Raw genomic sequence first — 25,648 nt, 5'->3', positions numbered from 1 at the left:
GTGGGGCACCTGGTGTGGGATGGAGACCCCTCAGTCCTCAGGGAGAACTTTCCCAGCCGAGGTATCCTCCTGATTTTTATCCACCACACTTGGGTGTGGGACCAGCTCATGGTGCCTGCGCCCCTCCTACCAGTCTGGATGTGGCTGCTGTTTTAATATCTGTAGTTGTAGGACTTCCATTCAGCTTGATCTCAGGCGGTTTTGAATGATGGTTGTTCTGTAGTTTAGTTGTAACTTTGATGTGGTTGTGGGAGGGTGTGATACTGCGTTTACCTATGCCGCCATCTTCCTCACTATTTTTTTCACTTAACTCACTAAATGAATTCTGCTGTTTTGATTTACTAAAATTATCCTTTAAATTCACTAATTACTTCGGATTTAAGCAATGTAATGGACATATTTTATTGTTTATCTTCTATTCTGAAACATTTGACACTTCATCATACCCTCCTTCTGAAAAGTTGTTTTCCCTTTAACTTCCTCCTCTTTTAGTACTTTTTTATGGTTTTCCTACTTCTCAGATACTACTTTTTTTTTTTTTCTTCTGGTGTTCTACTTTCTATATCTGTAATTTGAGTAGTGATATTGCCTTGAGTTTATTATTATATTTATTTTTCACTTTACCTATAATCCTTGGACAAACTTACTGAATCTATGTATAAGTTGATTTCAAAACTCATTCCTGAAGGTAAGAGAAGTAGAAAATAAAGGATAGAAAAGATATTGCCTGTGTATAAAAATCATTCTGTTTCTTTCTAGCTCTGTAACTTTGAACATGTTATGTAATAATCTGTTCCTTGGTTCGCCGCCTGTAAAATGGTGATAATTATATTGTCTGCATTTTTGGATTGTTTTAAGAGTACCTAGGAAACCTGCATTACATGCAATCTATTTAACAGTGCTTGGACTTAGGAAAGTTGGAAACAAAAGTATTAATAGAGAGCAACACAATGATCACATTATTTGATTAGATCAAAATTAGAGCACAACAACCCAAATTGTATGCTCTTTTCTAAATTTTTAATGTTGGTTAAAAGGTTTCCAGCATTTAAACTCTATTGTCCATCTGCCTCTCATCAACATTCTGATCTCCTCATTGCCTGTGATCACAGATCAGCTCCTCAATCTCAACCCCACCCCCCTCCTTCTTGTCAGTCAAATGATAGGACATATAGATTCAAGGTCAAATACAGAAATCCCAGGTGGGGCTATTGAAATGGTCTATTATCTTTTTTCCCATTTCTTTATCACACATTTCTCTCTCTTTCTGAAGTACACCCACATGTGCACATGCACACACACACACACACACACACACACACGCACACATATTTGAAGGCTCCTTTTGTGCCATTTTGCCATTTTCATGGACACCACAATTGTTACTATCCCTCTGGATTGATTACTTCTCTTCCTTGACAGTGATTTCCTTGCTATTATGAAAACATAGTCTTATTATTGTTCTACACTGAGAACAGAATAATATAAAATTTACTTAATCTGCAGCACAAAGTTTAGATTTTTTTTTGTAAAAAATGAAGTTCTTAACAGGATTGCTAAACAATAAAATTGATGAACAACAGTAGTCATTTCACTGTCTTTGAAACATAAGAGTCTTTCATCTCTCCAGCAGACATTGTTTTCTGTCTTGTTTTAAAAGAGAATGAGACTTCAAATGTGCTTTTCAACACAGGCTTCTTAGATATCTATTTGACATTTCTTAAAATCTTCCTTTAAAACTATAGATTGTGTCAAATCCTAATTGTCAAAATTGACCACAAATGCAAAGTTATCTTTTTTTCCCCGAAAAATATGTTTTAAAAACTTCTTAGGCAATATAATACCTACTTTATTAGTTTATAATTTGCATTATGTACTGTATTTTCTGTAATATAATTTATATCACATTTGATCTCAATGGTTTATTTCAGTGCACTATTTATATAGACATCACTATGAGTCTATTATAAGTAAAATACTTTGTAGAATAACCATGCAAAGATTTGAGAATTAATTATCATAATTATTTTTTCAGATATTAAGCCAAGCAATTATTTTCATTAACGGTGATGCCCCCATTATTCTGATGATTATAATATGGGAGATGTGGAAATATGTAATGCATCACTACTTCAATAAACCTTTACTATCGTTGTAGCGATGAAATTTGAAAAGTGAAAACTTTAAGATACGAAATGAAAATATATATCATGCTATACACGGAGTGCTCTAAAAGGAGAAATAAATAAATAGCAGAAAATATGTGAAGACGTTTGGAGGAATACAAGTCTGAGCTTGGTGGCATTATAAATAGACTTTTAAAATATGTAAATACACACACATATAAACTTCTGCAAAAAAAAAAAACCAATATAAAAAACAGATATCCAATAAAAAATGTGCTACAGTATTTTGGAGCCAATACATATGCATTTAAGTGCAAAATTCAGCACAATGCAACCTTTCGCCTTGGGCAAGCCATGCCATCTTCCCATCCCTCATGTTCAATACCTGTGAAACTATCAGCATGCAGACGTATTGTGAGGATTAAAACTAAGAAAATGTGTTTAAGCACTGTGGCCAATTAAAGCTATCATGTGTTTCTGTGTCCACAGAACCAATGACTTTGGCATAGAGAAAATACACAGTAAATATATTGTTATTAGATTTGATACAGCTAAAATTTTCTACCCTGCCATGAATATAAGCCTAATTTTTGCCTCACACAAGTTGTCAAGTATGGCAAGTAGAAACAAAAAATATGTAGAAAGTGTACTATCTATAAGATATTAGCTTCTAAACATTAATAAAATGAATGATTTGGTTTCAATTATATTGCTTTGAAAGTAACTTAGATCTTTTGTTTCAGGAGATAACTGCAAGGCCACCGACTACAGCAAGATGAAAAGCATGCTTTTAGATTTACAAAATCAAAAATATATTACACAAGAAAATGAAAACTCTAACGATGATGACCTATCTCAGAAGAAGTTGTTGGTGGATCAAATGTTTAAATATTTTGATGCCGACAGTAACGGACTTATAGATATTAATGAACTAACTCAGGTATGAATAATAATTAAATTAAGAAGCTTATCTAAATATTGCATATACAGTGTATCTGCATTTGTGTGAACTTATTCTATATTAATAAAATGTATATTTAATCTATATTACTTGATAGTGTAAGCATACAATATTTTTTAAAGTAAAATTTGACTACTCTATAAACAATGTTCACTTCAAATAGCTTTATGTTATATTTTACCATTTAAAAAAGAGATATTTAACAGGTTTCTATACCTTAAACACGTAAAGGAATTACCAGTTCTCTATTTTATAGAGTTTATAAGCTATATTGAGGTATATTCTGGAGCTTTTGTAATGTTTAATTTTATATCGGTCAATAAAACCTTGTTTATTCAGTGTTCAAGGGAACTAGTGACCAGCAATTGAGCACAACTATAACATAATATAAATAAGCTATTTAAGATGATATTGAATTATAGACATATTCCAGTACTTTTTCAACAGTCAAGGATCAATTATAAAATTAATTCATATTTAATATTAAGTCCACATTATCAAATTTCATTTCTTTAAAACTTGACACCTAAATGATACATGTAAAAAAAGCTTGTTATTAAAGAGAATATATTAATAAACAAAAAGTTTTTATGTGAGCCATTTGGAAAACTAGAAATATTTTTATGTGTGTGTCACAGAGACAGACAGACTATTTTGAAGGAAACTGTAATACCAGACTAAAGAATCTAAACCAGTTCTGGATAGTACTAGAAATGTAAAATAAGGGTCACACAATTTCTCCAGAAATATACAGATTTCAGAAAGTAATAGAGAGAAAAAGCCAATCTAGAGTGACTAGGAAAAGGATAATAGCCCTGAGGAATTTTGCTGACTTATCGCTATGGTGTATCTTGAGGCATATTTTGCTACTGTGTATAGCAGTTAATATAGTTTTCAAAAAGAAATCAATAGTCTATTTCCATAACATTATACCACTCATCTTTTATGGTTAATTTTATGGCTTATTTAAAAATCCTGACAGTATAGACTATTAGTCTTATCATGCAAGTATTTCTAGGCTTTGAAATAGTATAACTTAGTTTTGAGACTTCATATTAAAGTGACCTTGTGAGCAAATTGACTATAGTTCTTGTCATTCCAGTTAATTAAAATATATATCATTTTCATTATCTTTTTTAATTTAGCCCACATTTATTGGGTAGTTACTAAGTCCCAAGCAATAAGATTTAAGCCAATCAAACTCTGGAATTTTAGGTAAAATTGGAAAACTTTTTTAAAAAATTATTTTTATTAATTTGTTTTTGTTACAGATGTTTCTTCTTTTTTCCCTATTGACATCCTATTCACCATCCCCCACATGCCTTCCCCAGCTTTGTTGTCTATGTCCATTGGTTATGCATACATGCATATAAGTTCTGTGGTTTATCTCTTCCTCCCCGACCCCCCGCTTCTGGTGTTTGTCAGTCTATACCCTACCTCTATGTCTCTGGGTCAGTTTTGTTCATTAGTTTGCTTAGTTCATTATGTACCACAAATAAGTGAGATTATGTGATATTTGTCTTTCTCTGTTTGGCTTGTTTTGCTTAGCATAATACTCTCCAGGTCCTTCCATGCCATTTCAAAAGATAGGAGATCTTTCTTTCTTGCAGCTGCATAGTACTCCATTGTGTACATGTACCACAGCTATTTTATCCACTCATCTACCGAGGGACACTTGGGTTGTTTCCAGGTCTTAGCTGTTGTAAATAGTGCTGCTATGAACATAGGGGTACATATATTCTGTCTGATTGGTGTTTCAGGTTTCTTAGGGTATATTCCTAGAAGTGGGATCACTGGGTCAAATGGCAGTTCAATTTTTAACTTTTTGAGGTAACACCATAGTGTTTTCCATAGTGGCTGCACCATTCTGCATTTCCATTGGAAAACTTTTAATTAAGCTATCTGTATTGTCATATACCTTATGATTTAGTTTTCGGAAATGAAACACTTTGAAATTTTATATTTATAGTAATAACAAATAACAAGTTAATTACATGAAAATGAATATATAATTAAGGCATTCCACCTTGATCTATGTGTGTCTGACATATTTGAATATGTGTGTGTGTGTGTGTGTGAGTGTGTGTGTGAGTGTGTGTGTGTATTTTGGTTTACTTCTTATTTTTTAAATATTTTTAGTTTTTATTAAACATTTACACCACTGTAATCATTGGTTAGGTTCAAAACATGATCTGACCAAATCTAGTTATCATCGTAATACCCACATCTAAATCCGAAAAGAAACTTTCTAATCATTATAGAATTTTCATCTGCACGTGTTGGACATTTCCGCTACATTCAAGCTTGTGTTAGTTTCCCAGGGCGGCCATCACACAATGCCACAATGTGGGTGGCTCAAACAACCTCTCTGTCTCTCAAAGTCCAAGATCAAGGTGTAGGCAGTGCCATGCTCCCACTGCCGCCTCTGGGGCAGGATTTTTTCTTGCCTCTTTCCGCTTCTGTTAACACCAGGCATTCCTTGGCTTGTGCAGACATCACTCAGTCTCAGCTTCTATAGCCACATTGCCTTCTCTGTGTGCCTGTTTTTACATCATCTTGTCTCTTAAAAAGACAGCAGTCATATTGGATAAGGGTCTACTCTACTCCAGCATGGCCTCATCTTAAGTTATCTATTGCTCTTTAACAACCCTATTTCAAAAACGGTCACATTTCTGAGGTACTGGGGATTAGGATTTTAAAATATCTGTTGGAAGGACACAATTCAACTCATAATAAAGTTCATCTGATCTAAAGTTTAGTTTAGTTTAGTTTAACCTTTGATTGGAACTTCCTTTGTGTCTGAAAAGTGTCCTTCTAATTCATCTAAAAGTTGTGATGTGAGAACAGAAATTATCTGCAGAATTACATTGATACCTTGGCCATCTATGAGGTACATCAAGCAAGGATCTGGGAAGATGTTTACTGACTCTTTCTGAGCATATCCCACACCAATAAGTCACTCTTTCCTTCAGCAGTATATAGTGGAAATGTTAGTATCCCATCCATCAGCAATCAATTATGAAAAGAGCAGGTTATAATGGGCACACTGAAGAAGACATAATAAATTTCTAGCTACTTATGACACAATTATTATTTTTGACTTGTGTATTTTTAAGTTATAAGTGCCTTTTAAAAAAAACCTGTATGTCATGTTATGACCAATAATACATATAAACTTTACTCATAAATTTGGAAACATATATTATGAATTAATATAAAATTTAAAAATCATTTAACTTTGAGTTAAGAGGGAAAGGACCTTAATGGTATCTGTTAATAATTTACAAACTATTATTAGCAAAAAATGTAACATGTAACCTAAGATACTGCCAGTGACAAGTAAAAATTAAAGAACATAATTTGGCTTTGAGGTTTTATAAATGCCACAGGAAGCTGGCTGCACATATTCTATTCTTACTCCACATAATGAATATATTTCCTAGAGTTGCTCTTGTAGATTTCCAAGTAAATTAGAACCTAGAGGCCTGTCTAATTGAAAGAAAAAAATACATAATAAAAAGCAGTAGATATGGGGGTAGGATCTCTAGTATCACAGTTAATAACTTGTTATAGCAAGAAAATATTTGCTAAAATAAATGAGATATTTATAGAAATAGATCCAATCCTTCCACCTCTTCACCACTTTAGCTTAATTTGTACATTGTCTTCCAGTGTGATGCTGATTATTGTATGTTGGAAATATCAAACAATAAAATGAAAATTTATCACAAAAAGAAACTTTGAACTTTCAAAAGACTCATATTTTATAAAGTTGAGAAAATTAATGTTAGAACACTGGTAGATTTTTTATTGACAGCTGAGGATCTGGAAGAGTTTAAACAGGTAATAACTGAAGAGAAATCAACAAAGATTGAGGTAGAATATGCATTTCAAAAGATCAAGAGAATGTTCAAATAGCAAAGGAGTGAGTGGCCTTAAATAGATGCAGTCTTAGCATATTTTTCAAAAATGAAGATTTTTGTAATCATGGCAAAGTGGTTAAGAACTTTGATTATAAAGCTTGGGTTCAAATCATATCTCTACTACTTACCTTGGTAACTTTTGGCAAGTTACTTAAACTCTTAGTTTCCTTTTTTGATATATCAGCAATGATAACAGCACCTGGTGCATAAATTTGATGTGCTATTTATATTATTAGAATATGTAAGATTCTTAGACACATGACTAGCACATAGAAAGCATGATGTAATTACTAGCCACAATTATATTTTAAAAACTAATATTTGTGAGGATGCTGTGATGATAATGGAAATAAAGAGGGTGCATATACTTGGATTAGTGAATAAGCAATTGATCAATATTTTCAAGCTAAGCCTTTGCATTTTTAAAATTTTTGCAATTAGATGGTAGGTGAGAACAAAGCAAATATCCTTAGTTAGCAGTTATTTATATATAATATCTGAAAAATATATATATTTTTTTATATATATTATATATATATATAATATCTGAAAATTTATATATACATTATTAAACATTCAAGTAGTTTTAATACCATGTTTTGCAATGAAAAAGTTGTCTTGCAAAAGAAGAGAAATAGTTTTGGTTATTCCAAGGTATTGGAAAAGAATGATAAAATGTTGCTATTTATTTTTCTCATGTCATTTGGAGTACTCTTCTACTTATAAAGCCTGCATGATTGTTAAATCCTGAATTCTATCTTAGAGACAGTATATAATGTTCTGCAACCTGTGATGTTAGACTTTTTTTCCAGAATATAGAGTGTTCATGATTTTAGAGATATGTTACATTTAAGTAAGCATAGAAAAGAATTATATATATATATACATACATATATGTGTGTATATATATTTAAGATGATATATATTATACTAAAATATCTCCATATATCAAAATGTCAAATACCTAGTTTAACGTGTTTTTTTCTTGCCCACAAAATTAAGTTATAAGAAATAAAAAATATTATAGTAACTAATTTATAGTAACAGTAGTAGTAGTAATAGTAACAATACTATTATTATCTTACTATATCCAATGTCTGTTGGATACAGTAATGTCTGTTGTCTATTGTACCCTTTTCATTTCTCTTTGGGTTAAACACACACACACACACACACACACACACAGACACTCACACACACAAATACTCATTTGCAAAAAGCAATGTGGACTTCAATGAAGATGTATGTAGGAGACAGAGGTTGAGTTGACATCACATGTTGCACAAATCACAAATTAAAATCTTTTTGATGAAGCACTTATGCACTTTCCCCTTCCTTCGGTTTATCCGGGGTGTGGCTTACATTTCCTTTATCATGGATGCAGTCACTAAGTTCATCTCTCAACTGCAATTCCTCAATTTTATATGGGGTTCAAATACCTTATTATGCAAAACAATATGGTTCTACCTTAGATTTTTCTTCCTCAGTTTGCTGAATCAAATATATCACATTTCACATTTGCCAATATTTACCTTCATTAAAAACCAATGGCAAGTTATAGAATATCAGAAACCAATATCTGTCATATTCTTCCCTGAGGGGGACATAAGTTTTCAGTCATAGAGACTAGCAGAAATTCCTAACCTCTGTCTCCTGCCGTACTTTTTACACACTCGCAGTAAAATCCCCTATCTCTCACTTTCCTCAAATGTGTATCAGGCCGACTTTCACCCCTTGACTGAGACTTCTGCTCCCCCAAAGGATATAGAGTTGGCTGGTAGGGTAGAGTGGGATGTCTGTCAAATTCGGTCTTTATAGGAATCCCATTCAAAATGATGATGTCGCGGTGAATGGTCTCTTCCAGTAGCCAACTCTATATTAAAGGCAAAACCAAATGTCCTGGCTTTTCCTGAGGACAATTCTTATAAGGTGTGAAAACTTGCTTGTTTGGTGTTCTACTTTAGCTCCACTTTTTGAATCTAAATAGGTGTCTCAGGTTCATTTATGTTGTCTGGATCTCTCTCGTCTCTCTCTTAAATTATATTATCTAACAGTAAGAATTCAGCACTCTCTTTGGGTCTACTGTGAAATCTGAGTTTTAATAAACTTGTTTCAGTGGAAGTTTTTCTGGTAGCAGTATATTCCAAATTGGTTGAATTTTTCAATGTATGTCTCATAGAATAATAACTCACTGCAAAAGTCTCAACAGACTTGTAAAGAATTTTCTTTGAGCCCTGGCCGCTTTGGTTCAGCGGTTAGAGTGTTGGCCTGTGGTCCAGAGAGACCCGGGTTCGGTTCCCGCTAAGGGCATGTGCTTCGGTTGTGGTTTGTCCCTGGCCCTGGTTGGGTCATGTGGGTGGCAGCCACTCGATGTGTGCCTTTCACATCGATGTTTCTCTCTCTCGCTCTTCCTCTCTCTATAAAAATAAAAAAAGAATTTTCTTTGAAGCATGGTCACCAACTTGACCACAGCATCCTGATATCTCCCCTAAGTATCATATATATGACTAGTGTGGTCAGGCACTCAGCTCCATAATAGCTCATTTGTGGCCTTAAGACCTGAATACATAATGCCTGAAATCAAGATTTGAGGATGATATGATCTAAGATATGAACATGTTCATCCTGGCAGGCTGGCATGTAGGAAAATGTCATTGGAATAGAAAAGGTTAATGATCATTTGTTATGAAAAAGAGTGTAGGACTCTTCTGAGTCATTTATTTTCATAGATATTGAAGTCACTAGGAATATTGAAAGAGTAAATGGAAATGAACAACAAGGGTGTGAATCAGGAGCTTTATCCACTCATGAATTATGGGGTAGGGACAGAAGAGAATCAGGTAGCTGAATGACCTGAGAGTCAAAGAGCAGGCTCGCTCGCTCTCTCTCTCTCTCTCTCTCTCTCTCTCTCATCTATCTATCTATCTATCTATCTATCTATCTATCTATCTATCTATCTATCTATCTATCTATCATCATCTGGTGAAGACTGAGTTAGAAGGAGGAAATGATCAAGAAGTGCCAATGGGGAGGCCAATAGGCATGTAGTTATTTATCATCTTCCTTGCACTGGGATAGAATGGATCTGAGAGAAAAATTACCCTCCAATTGTTAAAACTATTGGACAAATGGCTTTCTTAGGGGCAGCCAGAATTTTTTAAAGTCAGTATGACAAAGAACGTATTTTTATATTTTAAAAAGAAAGACAAAAGAAAATGTCTGGATCAGAGAGCTGGATTCCCAGAGAGAACTTTGATGGGTTTGAGTTGGAAAGAAATAGAGATCTGGTCGGATTGGAAAATGTGCTCAGCCATATGAGGAGACGTGGGTTTCTTAGGACTTCAGAGGTAAGCTAGGGTATGAAGCACAAAGGAATGTGTCCACACTGTTTCTGAGAGGAGAATGGAAAACGATTTCTTGCATTGTGATCCCATCTATTTGATCCGCGGAATAAGATAAGGGAGCACACAAGCTGATATCACTTACGGCCAGGGCATCCTTGAGTGTGTGGGCACTGTTAAAAGATAAACTGAGGCACATTAAAATTTTAAGGTTTCATTTCAATAAAGATTATTTTGAAATGGGCAACCAAACTGGAAGTGGCGAGAAGCACTCCAAAGAGGGGAGTTAGAGAAAAACTTTTATAGAGAAAAGGCAAACAAGCAAACTAAGGAAATCATTGATCGGCTATAGTTTAAACAAATGACTGTGATTGGATTTCCTTGGCTTTCGATTGAGTAACCTTGAGGCATTCGTAGGCTTAGAATTTGGGCTGCTTGTGTAGGTGCTTCTGCATTAGAGCTGGCTCAGTCTCGTGGCCTTCTCGTTTAGTTAATTTAAGAGCAGCAAATACAGGGTTCTTGAGGTGAAATGATACTGACAGCTAGGAAAATCTGCTTCTTAGATCTCTCCCCATTTTGTAAAATAACCACCCATAGAATTTAAGCAAGCAGAGTCATTCTCTCATGAGTCTGAGTTTAAATAAGCATCTGTATTGAGTATATTGATTTAACTTTTTCTTCGTTTAGATTCTGTCATCTTAATTAGCCGATTCACATTAGGAATGCATATTAGGATGAAATATTTTCCTAATGTGTGCAAATGCCAACTCTTTATTAAAATAATAAAAAGAACTACTTGTTCACAGGATTTAGATTATTATGTTATACATATTTGACTTAAAAAGCCATTTGCTCAATGACTACCATATGTGAATACATTTACAAAATTAAATAAAAAGCAGGCATAAATAAGACTAGATATTTTTAAGCTAACGATATGGGCATGGCAATGTTGTTTTTTGTAACCTTCATACATAACAATTTTCTTAAAAATTATTAGAAATGTTACATGGAAGATGGATCCTTAATCTTTATTTTGAGTTTATAAAGCCTATTACACTTTTAAAGATCCTTAAAAAGATTCTGATGTCTAGTCAGCATGTTTATTTAACACTGTGGGATTGGTAAGAATTTTTTGTCCCATAGATAAAAAAGCTATTTTATTGGGAACAAATTAAATACAAATAAGTAAGCACTTATATAGACAAGAAAGAATGATAAGTGAGAACTTCCAGGAAATGCCATGGTAATTAATTCTATTTAACATTTTAAGAGCCCATACACATCAGGTATTCAAAATAAGGCCACAGAAACCATGTGTTTGACTTAGAAAAGCATTGGCCATGGCAGTGGTTAGGCCCTAGTAGTACTGGGAATATCCTTGCAAGTGCTAAATATCTCGGAGTAATAATAACAGCAATAATTAGCACTTAGAGAAAGGTAAGGCCTGTAATTGCCAATTTTGGTGCAGCTCAAAGCTACAATGAAAAACCAGTACTTTCATTTGTATCTGGAAGCAGAAGTAACTGTTCCTGGGGTGGACTGGTCTGGAAATGGGTTCTTGCTAAATCACAGGAAATGCATTTCGGGGAATAACGAGACACAGGAGGATCTGAGGTGTAGTGGCAAGATTTAGTTGAAGGGCATGCAGGGAATAGATGCACCTGAAGAGGCCACCACACTGTCTCATCTATGACCAGGTAACTCAACCCCATCTCCCTGGACAGAAATCCAGCATCTGGGGCTACAGGGCTGCAGGCCTGCAGTCCAGCCCACCAATCTAGGAGGAGGGCCAGGGCCCAGAGATACTGTGTCATTATTTCAGCACAGACATCTGAAGCGTCAGTAGTTTAGCTTAGTCTCTGTTCCCCTCTGGCCCACTTCCGGTGCAGTGCTTAGGCCTGCACTGCTGCCACACACCCCCTCCCCAGAGGGAGAGAGGGAGAGAGGGAGAGAGGGAGAGAGGGAGAGAGGGAGAGAGGAGAGCTAGAACCTCTCGCCTTTGTTAAACTTTGATTATATTTTCTTGGCTTGGGAAAGAGTAGGCTTTCTTTCAAACTATAGAGCCTGTTTCCTGAAATTTACAGTGCTATGCTGGTACCTCCTCCTATCCAATCCCTTTCCTGGATCTTCCAGGGTTTCATGCCCTTATCCTATCAGATTCTTTTCCCAGATTTTCCCAAGCTAGACTCCTCCCCTTTCAGGTCCCCGTTTTATCTCCTACTGTGCATAGCTCATAGTTCTACCTCATCATCTGGATTCTACTGCACATGTGCCCAACAAAGGAACTGCCCCCTGGTTGGTTCTTCCGCCCCACTGGGGTGGCTGCAAAACAGCCGCTTGCTACTTAATCGGTCTTAATGTCTGATTCCATTTGCCCCCTTTTTTTGTTAATAACTAGCTGCCTAGGTTAACATAATTATTTTTTAATTGTAAACATATCATTTGTAACATTTTTCCTTTAGAATATCAGGGTGGATTTAAAATTTCGGCATTCATGTTTAGAGAACCCCTGTGGGCCACAGAGAAGGCCTTAAAATACTTCTCTTTTCTCTAGAGGTTTAATAATGTTATCTCTTTAGCTGGTCTTTCAAAAGAATTAATATTGGCTCTATATTATTTGTTTAATGTTTTCTTATATATTAGGCATATTTTCCTGTAATTCTTTTATTTTAATATACCTATGTTAGGATGAAATCAGTTACATACAGTTAAACATTTATAATTATAATACTGATTATTTGCTCTGCCCTTTTACCTTGTTTATTTTTGGAGGATTGTTAAAAATTAATTGACTTGTTCATTTAATTTTTTGATTACATGTTCCCACTCATCCTTTTTAGAATATTATCTCCATGGTTGCAGAGTCTATGTCATTCTTATTTACTAACTTATTTCCAGTCCCAGCACAGTTCTTGGCATATTTTCTTGCAAAGAGAAGGGAGGGAGCAAAGAAGAGGAGATAGGAAGACAGAACATATACAAGAAGCTGTGCAGACTAAGTAGTAGAGGAGCTAACCCATATTGAAAATAAAGGGGAAGCTAACGCTAATGCCTGGAGATGAATATTCCTCCAAAGGAATATTTTTATTTTCTGACTCTTAAGCTTAGATTAATTTATATGTTTTCCAAGTAGAAAACTGAATAGATGTGCCTCTTCTCAATTTCATAAATGTGATGGACTTTCTTTAAAATAGAGAAGACCTGAGCTCTCATTTCACTAAGATCACTGAGACTTTGACATGGTCATAATTAGTTTAAGAAAAATCGTTTGGATGAGAAAGAAATCAGATAACTTGAACATGTAACTGGTATATCTGTCCATGAATTCACAGTTGCAGTTCTCTCCTACTTTTACCAAGGAAAGCAAAAGACACAGAGCTGACAGATTCCACTCCTCTCTCATCCTATACCCCTTCATTCATCATGTCATCACCATGACCTGCCTTGAGAGCATCAAAATCAATCCCATGTGTATTGTACCTTTTATGAGTGTCAGTCTAATAATCTTGGACTTCCAAGTCATGCCATGTCTCCAAAAATCTAATGCACACACATCTCCACAGCAGGGAGACAATTTTCTATACCCACCTCTGATACTTTCTATTTCTCTTTCTAGTTTTATTTATGTCTAGGTAACTTATTATCATCTGACATACTCTATGTTTAACTTGTATATCTCTTTGATTCTTCTTCACTGGAGGGTCAATTTCACATGTCTTTCTGTTGGCTGTTTTCTGTACCTAGGACGGTGTCCAGCATACAGAGTGGACAGTCAAAAATAATTTACTGAATGGATTATAAATGAATGAAAAAGAATACTAAGGAGAATAGCTTCTTTTGGGGAGGGACAGTTTTTGCTTTTGTTTTTGAATTTTTCTGTTTTTGAACAAAAAGAATATAATACCAAAATATTGAATTACCTCTGAGTTATTACAATTCCACATGCAAATTTGACAGTTCTATTATGTTGATCTTGAATGCACCCCCTCTTGAATGCGGAGAGCCCTTGATAACATATATTCTGCTGACATTTCTGTCTTGTCACACTGACTCTAACCTCTTTAGAGCCCAAGATTCATGCTACTTAAGCTTTAGTCAGGGCAAAAATAAGTATAAAATTTTTCTCTTTTGTAGTTTTAACAAGTTCACCAAAACACTGGTAAGTTTCGGAAACATCTTCACTATTCACAATAAAAAGCAAAATTGTGAGTGGCCTACTAGACTGAAGCATCATCATAGATACTTAAATGACAAAATAGCCATTGACTCTAGTCCTGTCATGAATTACTCGCTCAGTAGTAACAGGTGTTCTGGGAGCCTAGAGTGGGAAGTTTTTGAAACCTGTGCCAGGCAGAAAATGAAAGAAGTTCAGGAAATTATCAAAGCCCTACAGAGTTGGATCCCCTGGCCAAAAAATGCTTAATGCATTATTATGTACTGAGGAAAGAAATTTACTTAGATTTTCTATATGCTTTCTTCCCAATAGTCAAATACTCATCACTTTAAGGATATCTAAAGCAAGTTCTCCATGCTGTTCAAAACTCATAGGAAAGTATCTCCCTCATCAAACACCCCAGACTATACCAAAGTCCCATCAGGAAACCCACAGGAGAGAAAATTTTATGAGGAAGTATGTTTTTTGTGTTTTTTAAATATGTTTTTTAAAATTTTTTTATTTTATTTTTATTTTAGAGAGAGAGGTATGGAGAAAGAGAAACAGCAATGTGAGAAACATCATTTGGCTGCCTCCTGCACGCCCCCTACTGGGGGTCGACCCTGCAACCTGGGCATGTGCCCTGACCAGGAATCTAACTGGGACCTCTCAGTCCATGGGATGACACTCAGTCCACTGTACCACACTGTCCAGGCAGGAAGTATGTTTTAAGTAGGCTATTTCATTGATCAAAAAATGGAATAAATGAGGAAAACATGTATTTAAAACATTGATGACTGAGAGACTGAATCGCTTCTGTCCTGCACATGGGCATGGCCCAGTATAGATGAATAGGGTTTTTAGACAGGTCACTATCCAGACCATGAGGCTTTCTAGGGCACTCTCATTAAAATAGCAAACCCAGCTTAAGTTCTATAATCATGATCAAATCAAGATCAAATTCGTCTTATGCCAGAGCCAGCATTCAGGAAAAAGGTAGAAGTTTGTTCTCTTGGTCTAACACATAATTTAATTAGAGTAAAATAGTAAAACAGAAATAAATATAAGGTAGAAAAATGATGAAAGCTTTCCCCTCAACTTTCTCTTCTATGTTTATCTCACGACAAAAAAAAAAAAAAAAAGTATAATAAAAGCTGCTGAAATATTAAAATACTTCGCCAAACCCTGGTGTCACTGCATCCTAAAATGACCACAGTAACATTACAGATCTTTAGGAAGAGCATAATGAGGTAAGATCAAATACACTGTTTCCCCTCCCGTCCAAGAAAAGCCATTTTCCATTATCTAACAAATGCCAGATGGAAAATGACTGAAAGCTCTTTTGCTTCCTAAGTAGAAAAGCAGTATTTGCTTTTTTATTAGGCTGATAGGAGAGAGAGCTAAAGCCATTTGGTAGTTTTATTAATCCCTCCAGCTGGACTGTCCTCAGTGTAGGGTTTACTTCTTGCTGTCAACAATATTTGTTTATATGAACCAATTAAAGCTCATAAATATTTTTGCCTATTTCCCTCCCTCTAGGTCACAAAATATCAACTAAACAATGATACTTGAATACAATGTATTAGAATAAAGAACCTAGCTCAGCTGGTGTGGCTCAGTGGTTGATCATCAACCCATGCACCAAGAGGTCACTGGTTTGATTCCTGTCAGGGCACATGCCCAGGTTGTGGGCCCAATCCCCAGTGGGGGGCATGCAGGAGGTTGCCAATCGATGTTCTCTCTGATCGATGTTTCTATCTCTCTCCCCCTCTCACTTCTTCTCTCTCTGTTACTGATAAAACAAAGAGGGTTTGAAACATGTTGCTCTCCCCAAAGAAACAATACATCGTGAATGCACAATGATAGCATGGAGAAGCTGGTGTGGAAATCTGCAGTGGGTTATTTGAATAAGAGACAAATTATATATAAAAGTCATGTTTTTAACTTTAAATCATTATTTCTCAGTGTTTACTATATGTTGTCTTTCCTCTGACTATATGCATGTATGTATGTGTGTGTGCATGTGTGTTTGTGTATAATGTTTATTACAACCATCAAGGATAGATTTTACTATCTTCAGTATTTTTTTTAAAAGAATGTTTTTTAAAATATATATATATATATATATATATATTTTTTTTTCTTTATTGATTTTAGAGAGAGAAGAGAAAGAGAGATAGAAACTTCAATGAGAGAGAACATTGATTGGCCACCTCCTGCATGCCCCCCATTGGGGATTGGGCCCACAACCTGGGCATGTGCCCTGACCAGGAATCTAACCTGCAGCCTCTTGGTGCATGGGTCGGTGCTCAACCACTGAGCTGCACCGGCTGGGCACTATCTTCAGTTTTTAATTGAGGAAAGGTTAAGTGACTTACCAGAAATTATAGAGCTGTTATGCGGCATTGGCCGGACCTGAACCCCGTGCTAGCTGACTTCAAGCCATTTTTTTTCTGATTACACTGCATAACCTTTTAAAAAACACACCCAGTGATGCACAGCTCCAGGCAGTATGAACTACTGCTCTGTCTGAGGGAGAATAGGAAACCCTTGGAGCAGCTATGCAGCCACCCAGAATGAAGAGGAATGTCTGAGAAATCTCGGGGAGCTCTTTTATATGACAGGCAATCGTCAGAAGCAGTAGAATATAAAAAAGCTCCAGCCTCAGTCCATAGGACAGAGAACAGAGCAGAAAAGCAGTTGGATAATTTTCCTCACTCACGCTTGAATGGATTTCCATCATCAGTCGGTGCATTAATTCTATCTGGCTCCTGGAAACAGTCATTTGCTTAATAGCTCCTTTGTGACCAAGGGAGTTAATGCACAATCCCAAATGCTGTACTTCCTGCAGGGAGGAGTTCGGGCAGAGGAGAGAAAAAAGTCTAGCTTCATTTTTCACAAGTACAAGGACAAAAGTTGGAACCAACTATTTCGCTTGTTCTGTGGGGAAAGAGCCCTGTTTTATTTTGACATAGGTCACTGAGACATAGGAGGTAATTTTCATGTAGAGGTATTTTCTTGAATCAGTATAAATGGAGAAAGGAATTCAGCGAAATACAAAATATCCTTTTAATGTTCAGATTTCTGTGTCCCACTGTGAGATTGTTGTATTGGAAAGATTGTATTCTAAGTATCTGTCTTAACTTTATAACTTTATATCTTTGAGATGGTGCAACATAATCATCCAGTAACTGAAAACCAGATTTTTTAGATCCAGTTTTTTACTGATCTGCACACTTAAAATGATACATTAACTGACTATGACATACAATTAATAATACTATAGAAACATTAAGACACGCATATAATTGTATGATTATAAATTTTTTTGTCAGGTGATAAAACAGGAAGAACTTGGCAAGGATCTTTCAGATTGTACTTTGTATGATCTACTGAAATACGATGATTTTAACTCTGACAAGCACCTGGCTCTTGAAGAATTTTACAGAACATTCCGTGAGTATAAGATTAATTCCCCGATTCCTTTCTTTTTTTTCCCCCTCTTCATTTACACAAAAGGCTATGTTTGCTTGGTCTCAGAATACAAGCTGTTTTTTAAGAGAAGTCATATAATTGAGGTAATTTAAGTGTTTGACTGCATTGAAGTATATGTAAAAACTAAGGGATTTAGTAGTTCTAAAATGAAGAGCTGGAAATATTTGATAACCCTGATTCTAGTTTAAGACATTAATTCTGCAATTCAGCTTTCAAGGTTATTTTAGAGAAGGAGCAGTACTTGACCAGTGGCCCTCATGTAACAAAAACAGTTTGATTATTTACACGCTGACTTTATCGGGAAACCAAAATAGATTACTTGAACTTTCTATATATTTTTATTAAATTTATTGGGATGACATTAGTTAATAAGATTACACAGTTTTCAAGTCTACATTCTATGATACACGATGAGTATTGGGATGTGTGCTCACCACCCAAAGTCAAGTCATCTTCCATTGCCATGCACTTGACCCCTCTACCTTTACTACTCCTCAGCCTCTCCCCTCTGGTAACCACCATACTGTTGTCTGTGCCTATGAGTTTCAGTTTTATATCCCACTTATGAGTGACATCATATGGTTCTTAGCTCAGTCTGTCTGACGGGTTATTTCGCTCAGCATGATACTTTCAAGGTCCATCACTGTCACAAAATGGCAGTATTTCCTCTTTTCTTATGACTGAGTACTTTTCCATTTATATATATATATATACACACACACACACACACACACACCACATCTGTGTTATATATTTCAATAACAATAATTAGCATAAGAATAGAAAATTATAGTTAGGTTAAGTTTCTTTGGAAACATCTATATTGTTTAAATTGCTCAAAGACTTTGCCTGGCCAGTGTAGCTCAGTGGATTGAGAGTCATCCCATGGACTGAGAGGTCCCCATTCAATTCCCAGTTAGGGCACAGGCCTGGGGTTTTGGGCTCCATCCTCAGGAGGGGTGTGAAGAAGGCAGTGATTAATCTTTCTATGTCTCTCTCTCTAAACAAATTAATAAATTGCTTAAAGACTTCTTAAAATTGGCTCTTTGTGCTTTATAAAGCAGAGTTATGAGGATGATTTGATTAAAAAATTCTGCCAGGTTATTCTTTTAATCTTTTTCTTTTTACTTTTATTTGCTGATGATTATTTATTTATTTATTTACTTATTTATTATAATTAATTAATTTATTTTTGTTACAGATGTTTCTCCTTTCCCCCCCACTGATACCTCCCTCCCCCTCCCTCCCAGCCCTGTCCCCAGCTTAGTTGTCCATGTCCATTGTTCATGCACATATGCATAAAAGTTCTGTGGTTTATCTCTCCTTCCCACCTCTTCTGGTGATTGTCAGTCTGTACCCCACTTCCACGTCTCTGGGTCTGCCCCATTCCTAAGACTGTTATGTTCATTATATTCCACAAATAAGTGGGATCATGTGATATTTGTCTTTCTCTGCTTGGCTTGTTTCGCTTAGGATAATACTCTCCAGGTCCCTCCATGTCGTCTCAAAGGATAAGAGATCTTTCTTTCTTACAGCTGCGTAGTACTCCATTGTGTATATGTACCACTAATTTTTATCCATTCGTCTACTGATGGACACTTGGGCTGTTTCCAGAACTTAGCTATTGTAAATAGTGCTGCTACGACCATGGGGTACATATATTCTTTCTGACTGGTGTTTCAGGCTTCTTAGGGTATATTCCTAGAAGTGGGATCACTGGGTCAAATGGAAGTTCAATTTTTAATTTTTTGAGGTAACACCATATTGTTTTCCATAGTGGCTGCACCAGTCTGCATTCCCACCAGCACTGCACTAGAGTCCCCTTTTCTCCACACCCTCACCAACACTTGTTGTTTGATGATTTGTTGATGGCGGCCATTCTGACAGGTGTGAGGTGATACCTCATTGTTGTTTTAATTTGCATCTTTCTGATGATTAGTGACGTTGAGCATTTCTTCATATGTCTCTTAGCCATTTGTATATCCTTTTTGGAAGGTGTCTATTTATTTCCTCTGCCCATTTTTTAATTGGGTTGTTTGTCTTCCTTTTGTTGAGTTGTATGAACACTATATATATTGGAAATTAACCCCTTATCTGATATATCATTGGCAATTATGCTCTCCCACACAGTGGGTTGCCTTTCCATTTTGATGGTTGTATCTTTTGCTGTGCAGAAGCCTTTGAGTTTGATGTAGTCCCATGTGTTCATTTTCTCCTTTGTTTCTGTTGACTTAGGTGTTGTATCAGTGAAAATTCTGCTTCGTATAATGTCTGCAATTTTGTTGCCTACATTTTCTTCTGGGATTTTTATGGATTCATGAGTCACATTTAAGTCTTTTATCCATTTTGAGTTAATTCTTGTGTATGGTGTAAGGTGATGGTCTAGTTTCATTTTTTTGCATGTAGCTATCCAATTTTCCCAACCCCATTTATTAAAGAGACAGTCTTTATTCCATTTTATGCTCATGCCAACTTTCTCAAATATTAATTGAGCATATTGCCGTGGGTCCGTTTCTTGGTTCTCTATTCTGTTCCATTGATCTATCTGCCTATTCTTGTGCCAGTACCAGGCTGTTTTGATTACAATGAGTTTGTAGTATAACCTGAAATCTGGTAATGTGATCCTTCCTACTTTGTTCTTCTTTTTCAAGATTGCTGTGGCTATTCGAGGTGTTTTTGGTTCCATATGAACTTTTGAAGTATTTGTTCCAGTTCTGTGAAATATGTCGTTGGTATTTTGATGGGGATTGCATTGAATCTATAGATTGCTTTGGGTAGTATGGACATTTTAATGATGTTAATTCTTCCAATCCATGAACAAGGTATGTGCTTCCACTTTTTTATATCTTTCTCTATTTCTTTTTTCAATGACCTTTAGTTTTCTGCAAATAGGTCCTTTATTTCTTTGGTTAAGTTTATTCCTAGGTATCTTAAATTTTTTTTGCTGCGATAATAAATGGAATTGTTTTTTTAGTTTCTCTTTCTGTGAGTTCATTATTGGTGTATAAGAATGCTGTTGATTTCTTGATGTTAATTTTGTATCCTGCTACTTTGCCAAATTTATTTATTAAGTCTAGTAAATTTTTGATGGAGTCTTTGGGGTTTTCTACGTATAATATCATGTCATCTGCGAATAATGACAGTTTCACTTCCTCCTTTCCAATTTAGATCCCTTTTACTTCTTCTTCCTGTCTTATTGCTGTGGCTAAGACTTCCATAAGTTAAATAAGAGTGGCAAAAGTGGGCATCCTTGTCTTATTCCTGTTCTTAAGGGAAATGCTTTTAGTTTTTGTTCATTGAGTATGATGTTGGCTGTAGGTCTTTCATATGTGGCCTTTATTATGTTGAGATATGATCCCTCTATTCCCAGATTGCTGAGCGTTTTTATCAGAAATGGGTGCTGAATTTTGTTGAATACTTTTTCAGAGTTTATTGATATGATCATATGATTTTTATCTTTCATTTTGTTTATGTGGTGTATCACATTTATTGACTTTAAATATTGTACCAGCCTTGCATCCCTGGGGTGAATTCCACTTGGTCATGGTGAATAATTTTTTTGATGTATTGCTGAATTCGATTTGCTAGTATTTTGTTCAGGATTTTGGCGTCTATGTTCATCAGGGATATTGGCCTGTAGTTTTCTTTCTTTGTAGTGTTTATTTCTGGTTTTGAAATTAGAATTATGCTGGCCTCATAAAACAAGTTTGGAAGTCTTCTTTCTGCTTGAATTTTTTGAAATAGTTTGAGGAGAATGGGTATTAGTTCTTCTTTGAATGTTCTGTATAAATCCCCGTGAAGCCATCTGAGTCTGGGCTTTTCTTGGCTGGGATAGTATTGATTACATCTTTAGTTTCTTTTGTTGTTATTGGTCTGTTCAAGTTTTCTGTCTCTTCCCCGTTCAGTTTTGGGAGTCTATGTGTTTCTAGAAATTTGTCCATTTCGCTTAGATTGTCAAATTTGTTGCCATATAATTGTTCATAATATTTGTGAACAGTCCTTTGTATTTCTGTTGTGTCAGTTATTATTTCTCCTCTTTCATTTCTGATTTTGTGTATTTGGGTTCTCTCTCTTTGTTTCTTGGTGAATCTAGCTAAGGGTCCATTAATCTTGTTTATCTTTTCAAAGAACCAGCTCTTTGTTTCATTTATTCTTTGAATTGTTTTTTTGGTCTCCATGTCATTTATTTCTGCTCTGATCCTTCCTTCTACTTGTTCCGAGGTTTTCTTTTTGTTTGCTCTCTAGTTCTTTAAGTTGTGAGGTTAGATAGTCTATTAGAAATTTTTCTTGCTTCTTGAGGTAGGTCTGTAGGGCTATGAACTTCCCTCTCAGAACTGCTTTCGCTGCATCCCATAGATTTTGTGTTGTTGTGTGTTCATTTTCATTGGTTTCCAGAAAGTTTTTAATTTCTTCCTTGATCTCCTCAGTAACCCATTCATTGTTCAGTAACATGCTATTTAGCCTGCACATTTTCAAATGTCTTGGCATGTTCCTGTTGCAGTTGATTTCTAGTTTCATGCCATTGTGATCTAAGAATATGCTTCATATGATTTCAGTCTTCTTGAACTCGTAGAGGGTTAGTTTGTGGTCTATCTTTGAGAATGTCCCATGTGCACTTGAGAAGAATGTGAATTCTGTAGTTTTGGGGCATAATTCTCTCTAGATATCTATTAAATCCATTTACTCTAGTGCTTCATTTAGAGTCTGTGTTTCCTTGTTAATTTTTTGTCTAGAAGATCTATCCAGTGATGTCAGCGGGGTATCAAAGTCCCCTGTTATGATTGTATTGCTGTTGATTTTTCCTTTGAAGTCCTCCAAAAGATTTTTAATATATGTTGGTGTGCCTATATTGGGTGCATATATGTTTACCAAGGTTATATCTTCCTGTTGGATAGATCCTTTCAATTTTATGTAGTGGCCTTCTTTGTCTCTAGTTATGGCCTTCATTTTGAAATCTACTTTATCAGATATGAGTATTGCTACCCCACCTTTTTTTTTTTTCTTTCCATTTGCTTGAAATATTTTTTTCCATCCCTTCACTTTCACCCTATGTGAGTCTTTTGTTGTGAGGTGGGTCTCTTTTAAACAACATATATGTGAGTCATGCTTTCTCATCCAGTTAGCTACTCTGTGTCTTTTTATTGGAGCATTTATCCCATTCACATTTAAGGTGATAATTGATATGTACTTATTTATTGCCATTTTTGTTTAGTGTGGTTATATATTTCTTTCTATTTCTTTTACTACTTACAGCAGTTTTTTAGCTTATCTTGCAGTGCTGGTTTGGTCTTAATATATTCCCTTAACCTTTTTTCTTTTGCCTGGACAGCTCTTTATTTGACCTTCTACTTTTAATGATCGCCTTGCTGGATAGAGTAGTCTTGGATACAGATCCTTGTTTTTCATGACCTTGATTACTTCATGCCACTCCCTCTGGCCTGTAGTGTCTCTGTTGAGACGTCAGCTGAGAGCCTTATGGGTTTCTTTTGTAGGTAACCTGTTGCTTATCTCTTGCTGCCTTTAGGATTCTCTCTTTGTTTTTAAGTTTTGACCTTTTAATTACTGTGTGTCTTGGTGTGGGCCTGTTTGGGTTCTTCTTACTTGGGTCTCTCTGTGCTTCTTGAACATGAATGCCTTCTTCCTTCACCAAGTTAGGAAAGTTTTCTGTCACTATTTCTTCAAATATACTCTCTATCCCTTGCCCATTTTCTTCCTCTCCGTGAACTCCTATGATGTGAATGTTGTTACGTTTCCAGTTGTCCCACAGTTCTCTTAAGCTGTCTTCCTGTTTTTTAATTGTGTTTTCCTTTTGGTTTTCTAATTGGTTGATTTTTTTCTACCTTGTCTTCTAATTCACTGATCCAGTTCTCAGCTTCCTCTACTCTGCTGCTTAGTCCTTCCAATGTGTTTTTAATTCCTGCTATGTCATTCTTTATTTCCATTTGGTTGGTTTTCAATGTTTCTATATCTTTACTCATGGTGCTGATGCCATTACTCATGCTGTTGAGATTCCTCAAGATCATGGCTCTGAACTCTACCTCTGATAATATGCTTAAATGCATTTCATTTATCTCATCTTTGATAGAGTTCTCTTGTTCTTTCATTTAGGATTTGTTTCTTTGTTTCACCATTTTGGCTATCTCAGTGGGATTTGGAGCCTTCCAAATTTCCTTGTGGTGTTGGTGTGCTGCTGTTTGTGGCTCCCTCTACTGTGTTTGGATGAGCCTGTGTGGCTTCCGTTAAACACCACTGTCAAGTTTTACTTTCCTGGGTAGATTTGCAAGCCCAGGAAAGGTTCCTTTATTCTCTAGCTTTTTCCTGGTGGCTAGTAGTCTCAGTTACTCAGTGCCTTGGAATATAGCCCTTGTGTTCTGCATAAGAGGATTTCCGCAGGGTGGGATAGATGCTGGTTGTTAATGAGCCTGAATTTTCATTTCTTTGCCTCACCAGAGAAAGGCTGAATCTTCAAGGGGGTGGGGGCAGGGGGTCTGCAGTATTTTTCACAGCTAGCGGAAGGAGCACTGACCTTTGTGGCCACAATGCAGCAAAAACTCTGAGTGCCCTCCAAATCCCAGGTGTCCCCACAGAGTTCCAGCCCAGTCTGCCCTCCCTCTGCTGTAGCCCCCAAGTGAGTGGCTGTGGCTATTTTAGCACTCTGTCCTGGGTCTCTGCACTGTGGAAGGGGCTTGGTCTTTATTCCCCAAGGGTGCTGCTCACAGCTAAGACTGTTGCTGTCCTTGGGCTCCCAGCCCACCATCCTCGCACGCCTCCGCAGATCCTACCAGTGTCCCTGGTTATATGGCCTTGTCCTGCTGCTTTTCTGTTGCTTTTTCCCAAGGAGTTGTCTTTATTTTAGTTGTAATTCCCATTTGGTCCTGGGATATTGTCTGTGTAGCTTCTATTCACTCTGTCTCCATTTTTACATCCTCTATGCCTATCTTGTGTGCAGCTGGGTTGCACAGGCCTCTCTGGTGCCCCTGCACCCTGCAGGTCCTGTGGTCAGGCAGATGGATGGCACCAGTTTCTCTCTGGCTCAGGCTTCCCACTGCTCTTGTGAGCTACTGGACTGCACAGGCCTCTTTGGAGCCCCAGGTCCCACCGCTGGTGGCTGGGGAGTGCTGCTGCCCCTTGGGGCTCAACTCCTGCTCAGCTTTTGCTGTAGGTTTTGGGGATGGGTCTCAGCTGCTGGTTTGTGCTTCTGTTGCCTGGGGATGGATGTCTGCTCCCAGCCTCTGTTGCTGGGGTTATATCTCGACTCTGTTCAGGCTGCTACTGTGGGAGATGGTGCTGGGCTCCCGGCTGTCTGAGGCTTCTGAGACTGGCACCTTGGGAGCTCCACTACTGTGCACCGGTCTGTGTTGACACAGAGTGTCCACTGGTCTGATGGTGCCAGGGGCACTGGTGGCTCAGGTTGCTGGGCCCTAGCCACTCCCACTGCCTCCTCCCAGGGAAGACCCGGGATCTTCCTAAATGCTGGGACCTTCCCGTGGTGCAGGGAGAGGCCCCTGAAGGTCCGCTCACCGTGGTAGCCGGCTGCACCGTCCACAGCACAGGGACCTTCTGCTCCGCGGCTCTGCACTGCTCGGGTTTGGTCGTCCACCTGCACATCCACTCACACTCTCTCACACACTCACCCTCCTTCCCAT

The 25,648-nt window shown here is 36.7% G+C and overlaps 1 protein-coding gene across 1 annotated transcript in view; it reads left to right on the top strand.

Moving 5' to 3' along the window:
• The window catches only part of FSTL5 (follistatin like 5), a 700,938-nt gene that overhangs the window by 353,752 nt on the left and 321,538 nt on the right, over nt 1–25,648 (top strand). The window contains exons 5-6 of the mRNA XM_036241790.1: nt 2,870–3,066; nt 17,843–17,963. Of these exons, the coding sequence (XP_036097683.1) occupies nt 2,870–3,066; nt 17,843–17,963 (318 nt within the window). The remainder of the gene's footprint in view (nt 1–2,869; nt 3,067–17,842; nt 17,964–25,648) is intronic.

Source organism: Molossus molossus, unplaced genomic scaffold (assembly GCF_014108415.1).
Source record: "Molossus molossus isolate mMolMol1 unplaced genomic scaffold, mMolMol1.p scaffold_m16_p_4, whole genome shotgun sequence".
NCBI lineage: Eukaryota > Metazoa > Chordata > Mammalia > Chiroptera > Molossidae > Molossus > Molossus molossus.
This window is presented reverse-complemented; position numbering and strand designations above follow the sequence as displayed.